General features: G+C 37.7%; 1 protein-coding gene across 1 annotated transcript in view; it reads right to left on the bottom strand.

Annotated features, from left to right (window-relative positions):
• Positions 1 to 14,839, bottom strand: part of MLLT3 (MLLT3 super elongation complex subunit) — a 110,534-nt gene that overhangs the window by 30,717 nt on the left and 64,978 nt on the right. Inside the window, exon 5 of the mRNA XM_071730520.1 lies at positions 5,585 to 5,704. Within this exon, the coding sequence (XP_071586621.1) occupies positions 5,585 to 5,704 (120 nt within the window). The remainder of the gene's footprint in view (positions 1 to 5,584; positions 5,705 to 14,839) is intronic.

Raw genomic sequence — 14,839 nt, 5'->3', positions numbered from 1 at the left:
GAAAGAAACAATTCAACAAGTATGTTGCATATACACATTAATTTCCTTTCCCTTTAACTAGACCAGAAGTTTAAATGGTTTAGAAGTGTGAGGTGTCCCTGCTCATCCAGGCAAGACTTGATGATCTTTAAGGACCTTCCAGCCCAAACCATTTTATAGTCTAAAACTGAAAATACTAAAACTCTGGGGGAAAAAAAAAAAAAAAAAAAAAAAAAAAAAAATCTAAAGAAGCCATGAAACCTTGTGTTGTGAAATTTGTAACAATCCTAACTCTGGACATAGATTTCTATGGAATAGGGCTTCATTTAAAGAAAGAACAACAAAACAACAAAAAACCAACGAGCTGAAATACCACAAAAAATACAGTCAGTAGAACCGTGCTGAAAGAAACCCAAACAGTAAAACAAAGCAGAACTAACCTGTTTAGTGACAGATATGTCGAAGATGAGAAATTAAGACTAGGAATACATCTGCTTTGTGCTCCTGTTGGCAGATAAGTAACTACAGATGACTTCTCCAATTATGGTATGTTAAGCCAGAATTTAATGCTGTAGCACCTGGACAGTTCACACATCAGGTTCACAAAAAAGTATCTCCCTTCCTCTCTGTAGCAATAGGTGGAAACAATTAATTAAAAATAACTACTCTGAACTGGTTATTCCCTTCATAATGACCTAAGTAAATTGAATTTTCATGCAGAGCTGCACAAATTATTCAATTGTTCTTTTCTGTTAATGTGTTTCTTGCATCAGGAGTGCAAATACATTTTTAAGTCCAATTTGGAAATCTGTGTATCTATATAGCATATATGCATCAACATTCACAATTGGCAGAAGCATCCACAGTGAACAGTACTATGATGACATTTGAATGTCTGAATGTAAGGCACTTTCTCACTTCCTAGGCCAGTAATCAAAACAAACAAACAAAAAAACAAATAAAGCACTAAGTATTCACTAAGATGTTTTACTGAAGTCAAAACTCCTTTCTTAGTGTGTGGGAGCTCAAAATAATTTTTAAAATAAACTCTGTATTTTGTTGGATGCAAGACTAGCCCCAAAGGTTGACATATGAACTACTTAATAATGCTTTTATCTTCACATCTTGTTCCATCATGCCAGAACTGTATATGTTACCCTGGGGAGGAATAAAATAAAAGCCATTAATGAACTAAACTGGGTTCCTCTGTTTCTTTTTGGTCTCCTTAACATGGATTTTAAATTGTTCAAAAAAGAAAGACTCATTTTAGTGGTTTTCCAGCAGATGAAAACTGTGAAATAGGTCCTTGGCTACAGTAATATTAAAACCAATATGCATCTGAGATGTTTTAGAATTGAAAAGACAGGAAAGAAGTTGTCTTATTTCTATAACATGAAGGGTGAAGTTTACATAGAGATCATAATACACATACATGACATTTATGATATAGACTTATACATATATGTGTTTGTGTGTGCATATACCCTGCCATACTCTCTGAGAGCTACTTTTTTCACAAGACAAGCAAATTTATTGCTTTTACACCTCTATTCATTTTTTAAGTAAAAAATAAAAACCAGCCTATATTTTCTCATTTCCTAAGTTTCAGCAATGGCAAGCCAACAATGACTTAGAAGGAGCAGTAAGAGCAACATAAAATTTCTCAAACAGAAAAAAACCCCAAATATACTCACTGGTAAAATTATAACAAAACCAGTGAGGAAGGCTGGTAAGGATGAAATGTAGCTAAATATTATCTTCATGTACGGAATAGTCTTACTAAAAATGTACTTTCAATCCATTTTCTTATTTATCAAAACCTAACAGTGTTTAACAGTTCCTTTTCTTTCCTGCCTTAAGAAATGGTGTGTACACAATTGGACAGAACAAGAAGTTGAATCAGCAGTATCCTCCAGAAATAATTTCAAACCTCTCCAGTTTCTGACAGACATTAGGAACCTAATTAGTAAATGAAGCAACTGAGGGGAGTGAGAGGTGGTTCATTAAATTTTTTTAAGTCATTAAAGTAAATACATTGGCATAGCCATGCCTGTCTACTGTAATCTGGGGTTAGTCTACAAATTTAGAATTAGTAATCATAAAAGCATGTGTTATTTTCATTTGTAACAAAAAAAAACATTTCTTCAAACATTTACCTATTTAAGTAATGTCTCTATCTTAAGCCAATGGACTGGAATTAGTCTCAAATATGCCTACTTCACTTTAGAGGAAAAGAAAAGGAATATGTCTAAAAGAAATTACTTGCTCAAGGAAATTCAGCTTTCTGCTGAATACAAATGTGTTTATCATTGAATAAAAACACTAAATGATTTGGAGAAAAAACCCAAACAAACAACCCAAACCAAAACTCAGAACATTTTGAAAGCCTCCACATTTATTGCAGTATTTTTCCACCTGTTAACTGCATGCTGGAGAAAAATTTACCTGCTGCTAGTTCTTCTCACAGATTGCTGCTCTATCACACACCTACAAAGCCTTTCACATGTCAGCTTGCCCATCCCTTCAAACTATTATGACCAATGACATCAAGAGAAATATAAGCAGATGGAGAATTACAAGGCTTCCTAGTTTGACAGAGAAAGCCCAAAGGGGGGACATGAAACAATTATTTACTTTTTTTTTCTGGTCACACAGAGGAATTTGTTAGCTATAATAACACAGGTTTGTTATTTATAAATACCATTTCATGGCAGCTGACACCATAGCTCATTCTGAATGACACAATCATCCCAACAGAACCAATCAAGCAGCTTATCTACATTATTTGCATGTAGCACTTGCATAATACAAACAGGCAGAGTAATAGAACACATTTGAAAGCAAGACAAGGATCTGTAGCTAGTCTGTGGTTATTTTTATATACTGGAAGAAATGCACAAAGGTTTTTTGCATTTATGCCTGTTCTCTGTATTTCCAAGACTAAGCTTTGTTTTAGAACCAGAGTACTGTAGCTCACTAATACCACCTCCATTAAATTAAAAACAAAATCATGGAATTTCAGAAATACAAGCATCTCTATTTTAAAATATATATTTCAGAAGAGACTGTGACAGAAAGCAAACTGAAAGTTCTGTCTTACTTCATACTTCATTGTATTTTTCTGTAAGTGAATGCCAAACCAAGTGTAACACTTGGTTGCACTGGTTCTACTGTCTTGACTGCAATTCCCTTTTAACCAGAAAGTCTGTGTGGTGCTTTGTAATGGCAAATGGGCAAGTGAATATTGTTAGGTCTCATGTTTCACACTAACAATTTGAAACTGACCTCAAAATGTACTTTGGTATTCACAGACACAAAACAAAGACAAGACAAGCCAAGGATGTCAAAGTGCTATTGCTGCAGCAGGAAAATCCTAAAAACATCCCACACAAGAACCTTGAGTACACACATTCAAACACACAGAGACAACGTGCACCCAAGATCTACCTCTCTACAGCTCCTATTCTAGTCATCTCAAAACGAAATGTAGACACTGAAGCTGTTCTATTACTGGGGTTATAGATGAGAAAACCAAAAATCTATTTACATGTTGGCTGGAACTTGCTTGACCCCCAACGAAAACAAAACCCCTAGAGATAAAAATCCAAGGGTTCTCGGCTGCTAGGACCTGTAATAAGAAAAAACAAACTTTTTCTTATACTAAAGCCAAGATTACTTTGTGTTTCCACTACTCAAAAACATTCACTTACAGAGTGCAGGAAACATGCAACACTGCTTTTACTCTGTCACCCCAACCACACTCCACAATTGCTAGATTTCCACACCAGACAAAAGTTCATTGTCTGTATACAGTTCAGAAAATGACATCCCAGGGTAGCATTTGCTTATGAAAAAAATTGTTGTTATGTATGCAGTTCCTAGATGGAGCATTAGTGCAGAACTTGGTATCCTGTCTCTCCCTGAAGTCCTTCTGCAGGTGCCTGGGTTGCTTATTTAGGCCAAGCCTCACTATGCCTGCTTTCAATCCCCTATGAAGCCAGGCTGATGAAGTTGGGATTGTTCAGCCTGGAGAAGAGAAAGCTCTGAGGTGACCTTATATTGACTTTCCAATACCTGAAGGGGCCTTCAAGAAAGCTGCAATAGGACTTTTTGCACGGGTGTGTTGCGAGACGACAATGGTTTAAAATTTGAAGAGGGGAGGGAGATTTAGATTAGATATTAGGAGGAAATTCTTTACTATAAGGGTGGTGAGACACTGGAACAGGTTGTGCAGGGAGGTAGTGGCTGCCCCTTTCCTGGAAGTGTTCAAGGTTGGGTTGATGGGGCTTTAAACACTCTGATCTAGTGGGAGGTGTCCCTGCTCATTCAGAGGGGCTGGAATGAGATTATCTTTAAGGTCCCTTCCAGCCTTAGCCATTCTATTATTCTATGATTATAGCCAAATATGAAGAAGCAACTGGAAACTGAATTGTAAGACTGATAGCCAGCCTCACAAGAACCCCTACTACAGAAGGTAAAGTATCAAAATAACTTATGTTCAGCAACTGAGTAGATGTAGACAAGTCCTAGTCTAAGCAGTCAGACAGTTTAGCACCTTGCTACCTACACTAGTACCTGGTGTAGCTAAATGCCTTCTTTTTAGGCATTAAGCAGTCATTTTACCATTTCACAGGAAGTGCCTTCAGTCTGATCCTCATATTCAACCTGCCTCAGCTCCTCATTAAAAAAATAAAAATAATCACACGTTCCTATATCCTTTGAATATTATAAGATGACCTACGTTACAGATTGTGAGGCCCTCAGTTACAAAGCAAATAAGGCAGAAGTATGTCAAAGAACTTCTATTTTCTCTCCTGCTATGTATCCTTACTGTTGTGACCTAGGCTCACCATCATACTTAAGCATGAACATATTTTTTCCACCTTACGGATCTTACAAGATACAAGATTTGGCACAGCTAGAGAGCATGAAGGTCATTGATAAAATGGGTATTGCCCCTTGCAGTACATGCACTGCAAGATTCAGTAACATTTCGAATTGGCAAGCTGCTCAAAAAGAAAATAAAAATCCAAACAATTTCCAGAACAAACGTATTTATGTTAATTCATTCACAAAGCAAGGTGTTGTGTTGCATTTCTTATTTAAATAAGAAATAAAAAGCTCTTTCTTCTCCCACATCATTAACCAATTCTTTCTAAGTGATGATGCAAAATTAAAAATCCTGAAGAACCCAACTTAAAATTTTGCTCTAAACAAATAACTTTGAAAATATGCAGAAATCCTAAATTAAACTATCATTATAGTTTTTTCTTATATTCTTTACGTTTCTGTAGGTCACACTTTCACCACCAGAATCCTCTAATACTGCAACAGTCCATTAGCATTCTTTCTGGGAAAGGAGAAAAACAATTGTGCATGTATGAAAGCCAGAAAAGTAGTGCCTTCATTGGCACCTATTTTTACAACCATCCTTGTTCTGCATTATTTTTATCTGATAAGTCCAAAAAAAAGATATGTCAAAACCTATTACCACTGGACTATGTGATGGGATTGCAAAAAATACCCAGAAATATTTCTTTCCTCAATTTAATTCCCAAGGGAAAGCTCCACTGGCTCAACTATCTTATAGCAAAATAAGCTTCACCTTTGTCCCATGAGATGATTTCTTCTTCACTTCAGAAAAAGACAGAGAGTTACTGGGAAGGCTGGGGAGGTGGAGGCTCTGTCCTGAAGAGAATGATGTGCCATCTGATGTTACCATGATCTGTTGTAGGAGGGAAAACATGGGAGTCAAACATTATCAACAGAGTCTCACTTGCCTGAGAGCTAGCAAATTACATTGGTAGGAGAATAAATTCAAACAGTATCCATTTCTATTCTCAACAGGGAATGGGTTAATGAAACCACACAGCCAACCTCTATTTGATAAGCAAATCATGTATTTCAATTTCCATGCAAATGTAACGCAGCCTCCTCAGAAAATGGTGTAACTTGTTCTATTATGGCTGCTCATACACCATAGCACCTGAGTCCTTGGCACTCCTTACAGCCTGAGATATGTGGAGTAGACTTGACAGTTCATCCCACCTGCAGCAAAAGGTTCTGCAGACTGCTGATGTCCCATAAATATGTATGCACAGCAGAAAGAAGACTAATGTGCTCAGCTATTCATTTATCTATTGTTTCAAAACCCCAAATGCTAGAGACTCCTTTACCTTCTGTCTGACAAGCCCTGCAGAGCTGTAGAGAAGCTGCATCTCTCCCTTGCCATAGATCCCCATGCCCAAAGTCAGACTTGATTTTGTGTATGACCTGTGTGGTCACCCTTGCCTCTTCAGATGACCAAAACACGCTCTCATAATTGGAGACGGCAAGAGACTGACCCTTCACAAGCCTCTATTCACCTTACATTAAGTGAGGAATGGGAAATGCAAAACTGGGACATCTGGGATGTAGACTTGTATACTACACATTTAGCACCTCCAAGTCAAGATGATACTTGCTTGCTACAGCTGCTGCTACAGGGTTTCTTTTTTTTTTCTTTTTTATTTAGACATCACTCTAAATAAATCTTGTTGAAGATAACTTCATTCAAAAGATCATGTGGGAGGCTGGAGAATATTAAGGAATATGTCTACATAATAAATTACCTGTATCTGCCTGTAAGTTAAGCATTACCTTTCAACACTGCTGCTAGAATCCAAAGATGGAGGAAGAATGCAAAGTTGTTCTCCTTCCTTGACCATAGGTTCATATATTTAAAAAATAAATCTTTTCAAGGTACTTATGTTTCCAAACATGTTGTGAAGTAAGATTCCACACAGGGTATATAATAAACCCTCTCCCAGTTCTTCATTCCCATTTCTCAGCCACCTAAACTAAAGCCTGCCTGGAGCCAGAACTATATCAACTCTCAGCTGGGCAAAAGCAGTGGCATTTTTCTTGTAATCACGGTAATGTCAACAGCAACCAGCTATTGTGAAACAGAGTGATTTCCTTTAGCCTAATAGATATTTTTCAGTCTCAGCTTGCCAAGGGGTTTGATTGAATTCAGCCCCACTGAATCCAAGGGAAGGCACAAACTACTAAATTGTCAGCAACAAGGACAAGGAAAATCTGTAGCCACATATGCATACCATACACCTGTAGGACAGGCAAAGAAAATGTATGTCTCTATTTCCTGTCACAGACTAAGTCAAATGGATGGTTACATAAGATTAAAATTAAAATGTTTGAACCCACAAACTTCATAGAAAATACCAATTGCATTAAAACAAAATAATCTTTCAGAAAAGGCAGATATAAGGTTATCCATTATAGAGTTTAAGCGGGTATTTCATTGACACAAAGTAGTTTTATTCATCCACTCATGAGAAAAAGATTCATATCCAGGCAGGAGAGAAATACAGTCAGGAGGCTCAGGGTTTGCCCTTCTTTGAAATTAGAAATGAAGAAACAAAAAATTCTGCCAAGGGTTTTTTCTCCTAATGTTGAAAGCTTCCATTTTCTCCCTGAAGTATAAAAGTCTAGCTCACTAAAATAAAAAGAGGCTCAACCAACTCCAAACTGATAATCCTAAAAATGTCAGTGTATTGAATCATGCAGCCTGTTATTTCATTATAAACCCTACAAAACATGGCAATTGTGGATTCAAAGTTTTTGTGTGATTAACAATATATGCTGTAAGACAGTTCAGTTAAGACCAGAGACTTTACAGTCTGTAAAGAGGACAGAACAATCTTTTCAGAAAAAGGATATGGTCCTCATCAAAATCCCTTTTATCAGAAAAAAACAAGCATGTAAAATGCAAGGTAAAAGGTCAGGCAAAAGCAGGGAGTTAGATGCACTTATTTACAAGGTTTAAAACCTCTAAAGGATTTTAAAAAACAGTTCTGTGTACTGGATTACATGGTACTAGGCAGGCATTAGAAACATGGCCAAGAGTTAATAGTTTTACAGTTAAATACCCAGGCACAATTAGGGGAAACACATAACAGACTGTACTAAGAAACCAATCAAGGGAGGTAATTCTCCTGCTCTGCACTCCACTGGCATGGACCCACCTTGAGAAGTGTGAGCAGTTTGGGACACCTCAACATAAGAAAGACACCACACTATTAGAGCATGTCCAGAAGAGGGTGACCAAGGTGATGAAAGGCCTCAGCAAGCCTCCTGAGTACCAGCTGAGGTCACTTGAATTTATCATCTCAGACAATAGAAAAGTGAGGGGTGACCTTATGGCTGTATACAACCTCCTCATGGTGGGGCAGCAGAGGAGGAGGTGCTGATCTCCACTCTCTGGTGACCAGCAACAGGAGATGAAGAAAAGGAATGAAACTGTGTTAGGAGAAGTTAAGATTGGATATCAGGAAAAGGTTCTTCACTGAGAGGGGGTGATCAGTCAATGGAACACGCACCTTAGGGAAGTGATGATGGCATCAAGCCTGTCAGAGTCCAAGTAGCGTTTGCATGACACTCTTAATCATAGTTTTGTTTTAGGTAGTCAAGTGAAGAGCAGGGATTTGGACTCAGTGATCCTTGTTGATTCCTTCCTGATTCCTTCCAACTCAAGATATTCTATGATTTTAGGTATCCAAGTTCAGTTGTTTTCTTTAAAATTCAATTTAAAAATAAACAAAAAAAATCAACAGCTCCCCAGCCCTCCACATATTTTAACTTTTTACTGTCAGCAGGAACTTCATAATTCTTGAGAACAGAACTTCTTTGGACTCTTAGGAAACAGCTAATATTACACGATATGAATGACAACAAAAGATGCTTCTAAAAACTGACACACCATAAAAAAAAAGCTAAACAGGCCCACAGCTCAATAGGGCAAAAGACCTCATTACAAAGAACTTGGCTTATGTACTCAATGTTCTTTTAGCCTCTGTTTTCACTAGTGAGATCTTCTTTCCTCAGGCCTTCAAAACACTGAAGCATCCTTCACAGAGCCTATGGCAACAAGTCAGTGCCAGAGAGGAGGATTGAGTTAGGATCCATTTCATCCTTAAGGATACTTAAGTTCATGAGACCAGACTGGATACAAGCAAGTATACTGAGGGAGTTAGTAAGTACCATTGCAAGGCAGCCCCTATCTTCAAAAGGTTCTGGTGACCAGGGACAACTCGTGATAACTAGAGAAAATCAAATGTTACACTCACCTCCAAGAAAGGAGAAAAAGAGTGCCGTAAGTCTCACTTTAGTCCCTTGGAAGAATATGGAGAAAATGCCCTTGGAAGCTACTTTCAGACACTGGAGGAACAAGAACACGACTGAGAGCAGTCAGCATAGAGTTACTAAGAACAATCAGACTCAGATGGTACTTTTCAGCTGTGTGGGGTCCAGCTAGAAATCAGTGACTAATGGTGTCCCTCCAGGATCAAGACATAGTCCAAAACTGTTTCGTGTCTTGATTAATAATTCAGGGTGATCAAGTGAACTCTCAGCAAGTTCACAGATGATACACAGCTAAATATTTTTCAAAGACACCCTGTGTTATCCAGGAGAAGCTTCACCATACAAACATGAGTGTTGGGTTTGAAGAGATTCGAGGAAGAAAAGAAAAAAGGTTTGATGAGCTGCTCCACATGGCATACAGAAATTCTGTCAGTTCAGGTGAACTCTCAAAAAACCCAGCCTGAAATCTAATGAAGGTAGAGAGATGATGCGCCCACGGCACAGGACATCAGTCAAGATATAGAGAAAAGACCAACTGATTAATGGAATAACTGCTTGATGTGAATGGACAAAACCAGAAGAAAATGAAGATGCTCACTGATGTTTTTCCCTGTCTTGCTTCAAAGCCTACATGTTCCAGTGAAACCAAAGACTGCAATTAATGGGCAGCTTTGGAGAGTTATTTTAATAATGTATGTCAGATATGAAGGAGCTACACTCAATCTCATTTTCTCTGTGAAAGGAAAACTGGAGAATCAGTGTGGACAGCTACTTAACATACATCACTAAACATGGAGAAGAAAAAAACCATCTGTCTTAATTTTGCTTTCTTCTGGTCTACACTGTAACTGGGGGGATTCCTAGACCAAGACTAAGATGACATTCCATACAAGTTTCAGCTAAACACACAGATGAGATAGTAACATCAAAATAAGAATTAACAAATTTTTGTTAAACAGCAGCCCTGGGAAAGTCCCAAGCTGGACTCCTGGAGTCAGCAGCAGTCAGGAGCTGGAGGCAGGAACACACAGATTCAGGATGGCATGGATTGGGACCACAGGCAGATGAAGGGATGGAATTCTCCCAGGATGCCAAAGAAGCAGGAAGAGGCGGAGGAGGGACACAGGGAAACAGCTTGACCCTTGTTATTCCTCAAATTTATACCAAGTATGACACATATGGGATGGAATACTCTGGTCAATTTTGGTCACCTGTCTTGTCTGCTCCTCCCTAAAAGAGGGTTACAGGTGTGACCTCTTTAAGAAGCATAAGATGTTCCTCAGGACTGATCAGAGGCCTTGGCTCTGCACACCAGTCTCTACCCATAACTATCAACATCGAGTGTTATCAGTCCTAGAAGCAGACACTGACTGAGATATTTGTTGTTCATTTCAGCAAGTACAAATACTTACAAGAGACTCAGCTGAAAGCAAAATTACAATACAAAAAATTAGCTCTATCCTGGCCCAAACCAGGAATCACACTGGAGCACACAAATATCACATGAATCTGCTGGTATTATCTACTAAGGTAAATAAATTCTACCACAGAGCAGGAGAGCAAGTGTACATAAGATAACTTTTACTTTCATTACCGTTAAAGATTTGTAAAAGAGCTTTTTTTCCCTCCTCCCATTCTCCACCCCCCTACTTTTTTCACCAGCTCACCCCTAAAGACTTTTTTTCCTTTTGCTGTATGTGCCAATAAAGCATTATGCATATAGGCATTCAAATTGACCTGGTATCTTGCCTCCAGTTCACAAAACACCCACTTCACTAGCCTGCAGCTTTTAAGTTTGTACTTTAAACCTTTATAAAAAAAGGAAAAGACAGCTTCCTGGGCAAGGGCAAAGAAAAACTTATTTAAAAAAACAAACCCAAGCAAACAAAAACAACAACAACAAAAACCAAACAATAGCTGAGGAAATCTACTGGTATCGACATTATTGGGTAAGAATGATTTTACGTGCTTGACCAATCCAAAGTGATCAGTCTCTACAGTACCAGAGTTGAAGGTACCTTCTAAGGGCATTCCAATGTCCTGCTGAAGACAACTGAGTGCTACAGAATGAAGAACTTCCGTGCATTTTATTTATGCAATTCTATGCACTGCTAAACAAAGAGATCAGGGAACAATACACCACCAATTTTATTAACATAATCAGCAACCCTTTTCCACTATCCCTTTTCGAGCAATTCTAGGAAAATTATGAAGCTGCAACATCTGTACATAGCCTTTTAATAACTGATTCAGAAGTCTCCTTAAAGAAAACTGATCTGTTGGAGATAACACTTATCTACCAACATATTTGACAGCTTAGAGTACCGAGGCACCTAACAAGAACCACCCACTTCCAAAATACAGAACTTGCTTTTCAAATCCCAGTACAGAAAGCATGAGGACCAGTCCCAAAATGTGACATGTAAGCTGGTTTTGTCTTACTGGAAATTTCTGTAAATGCACATAATGCTACCCTTGATGTGTAGATACTGTATACCTACCACCCCACACAGATATTTACACAGTCAGAAACTGCACGAGCTGTTACAATAGCTCCACATCAACACAATACCCTTATTAAGGCACATCAAGGATTCTGCAAGGGAATGAACTACTACCAACAAGCTGTTTTCTGCTTCCTACTAGTTCATTTTCCTGAGTGAAAGGAGGCCATCAATGAAGCTGGAATAGTCTTGCCTCAAACAGATCCACACCAAGCCACCTGCTGTAGTTCCATTGACTGAGCTGATAATTTAGAACAGCTTCATTCAGCAGCCTCAGAGGAGGTTGCTGAGCTTTCCTACAATGTGCTGCTGAAAAATTCAATCAGTACTTTCAGGAAGAGCTATGAGGTACCTGTTAGAATTCCACGAAAAATGAACCATTACTACATTTCTGCAGCCCTGAAGATGAATTATGCTAGTTGTGCATAAATAGCAGACAAATGGACTTTGTCTGGTCCTGTACTGCCACAGCCCACTTTGTTTTACAGTGAAGATCAAGTTCATTCACCGCTGAAAGTACTAACAACAAAAATCCAGTTGTTCTGAACAACTATTACTCCTATTTCAACTGAAAAACTCACAAAAGAATAGAAAGCCATTTAGAATTCTTTTGAGTTATTTGCTTCAAAGTAATATATAGTTTAAGAAAATTCAATTACTTAATTATGAAAAGCATAAGATTAAAGATAATCCCTTCCCTAGAGCAGCATTATATCTAAGGTTGGCTCTGGGTAGAAGCCAACTATTCCAACAGAAACAGAAGAATTGCAAGAAAAGAGACAGGAGAGAGAAAAGAGGGAAATCCCCACTATTTCATGTTTGTTACATGGATTAGGAACATAGGTTATAGAACAGGAATTATGCAGGCATCTCAAAGCCTGGAAAATGAAAAGATGTCTTGACTATTAAATAGTAAAACCACGAAGAGTGAAAAAGCAATAACAAAAGAAAATTTGGGGGGGGGAAACCTGAATTTTTACCTTCATATTGTTTTTGTAAAAAATTTGCCCCTTTAAGAATGATTCTTTACTCTTTACTCTCTCTTTACTTACTAATAGATTATTTGTCTTCTTCAGGGAAGGACTTCTCCTGATACAGCAGCAGAGCTGCTTTTATTTCCAAATCAGTTTTACAAAAAGGACACCTCTGTTGCTGAAAAGAATCATTTGTACTCTTAACAGTGACCTAATCCTCACAGCCTTTAAATCTGAAACCTCAAACCGTATCACTAGGAGCCATATATATTTGTAATAATATTATTAATTTTACTGGTTTTGTCTACAGTGGTAACTGCCCTCTAAGGAGCACCTATATGGCTTTTCATTTTACAAAAGATAATTCCACTACTAAATTTAGTCTGTGTACTCCTTGATTAAACAACTGATTTTTAGACTCCTTCCAAAAAGATAAAAGTGTTACACAATACAAACATTTTTTATTTATATACTGGCAGCTATGAAGAAGCTGTCTATATTAAACAGCTGTGTCAATGTGGGCTGAAAATATTTTCACTTCTTTTTGCTGCAAGAATCAAAATTAAATTAGCTACAATGTCATAATCTAAAATGGCTAAGCAAGCCTGTGTTTCCAAAGGCAAAAGTCAATTTATCTGTTGGGTAGATGTCATTCAGCATTTTCAAAATGAATTTGTTTTTATTCACTTAATATGCAGATTAGGTATAATTTTCAGTTTTTTCTTGAAATTAAAAAGCATGTAAACCAAAAAAGCATGTAAAACCAAAAAACCAACAGAACCAGCACTACTCATAACATGAAATACATCAATGGAATCAGACCCTATCTATTAATTGTTTTAGTGGGAGTCAATATTCAAAGTCTACATTAAAGTTGAAGGTTGCTTCTTAATTACTATAATTTCTTGGTCAGTGTCATCTGTCTGTCTGTATTCACACACAGGAATCACAGTGCCCCCTCTTCTCCCTCAGGTGCTCATATTTAGAGGTTGCAACTGATCAGAGCTAAACTAGAGTTTACTTGATGAAAACTTCAATCCTACTGTGCCTATTCATGCATCTTTTTGTACTCTGTCTAGAGAGTGAACTCTGTAGAATACGATGTTTATATAGTTCTCTCACTATCTGTACCTTGAATATTTGCTTGGTAAGAAATGGATTAATTAAAAGTCATCATCTATATACAAGGTGTCTTTGGTGCTTATGATATACAATGCTAATTCCCTTGAGTCATAAAGGTTGGAAGGGACCTCTAGGATCACCAAGACCAAATGAATCATATTTGTATCATAACATATCCAACAGTTGTATCCGTACACACGCTAGCTTCGCATTATGGCATCACTTTCTCAGTGGCATCACTTCCACAGCAAACCTTTCTAAAAGAAATATTTAGAATATACATGCAAATAGATGGAACAGAAAGAATTACACTGAATAGTTCGACTGAATTTACCTAGTACACTCTTGAAAATATTTTACTACTTCTGTAATCATTTCCCATTTATGATAAAAAGATACACTTTAAGTAGGTAAATAGTAGCAATAGGTGTGAGAACAACTAAATCTTTTCAGGGGGTCAGGGTAAGTTCAGTGTATAAAATATGTTTTCTGAAGGTGAAAAACTTTTGCAAAGACCTTCACAAATTGGATATGGCCTTTGTAAGACTGAACCAGAGGTTCCTATTTGTCATCCTGACTACAGAAAAACAACCCCTGCAGCCAAATCAAATCCTCCTTGTAAGGGCTAAAGCAGTAATTCCTAAAGAGAAATTAGTAAGTTGGTGACCTCCTACTAATGATGGCTAACTGCAAGTTTACACTTTGGTATCCCAAATAAAATGCTACAATAGAAATATTCCACAAAGATGAATCTACATATCTGGCACTACCCCAAATGCCCTGTTTACCTTAATTAAAGTGGCCACAGCAGCACTGCCAAAATGTGCTACAGTTGTTTTCTCACTTGTTTAATTGCTCAGAATATCCAGATTTAACTCATACTCTGTATCACTGAACTGCAGGATCATCAGTTAGACTTTTGGGCACATGAAGGATGGGATGCACATTGGGAGGGCTAGTTGTGAGAACGCATTGACAAACTGCTAGCACTTAATTGTAAAACAACAAAAAGAATAGGTTCTTAGCCTAAAAGACAAAACAACATTGCCTGTAGCAAATACCCATGACTAGCTTGCATTTTAGATGTGACAAGATGCATGTGTGAGATGACAGGGAAGT

The sequence above is a fragment of the Heliangelus exortis genome, chromosome Z (assembly GCF_036169615.1).
Source record: "Heliangelus exortis chromosome Z, bHelExo1.hap1, whole genome shotgun sequence".
Taxonomy (NCBI): Eukaryota; Metazoa; Chordata; class Aves; order Apodiformes; family Trochilidae; genus Heliangelus; species Heliangelus exortis.
Note: the sequence above shows the minus strand (reverse complement) of the source record. Positions and strands in the feature narration are given on the sequence as shown.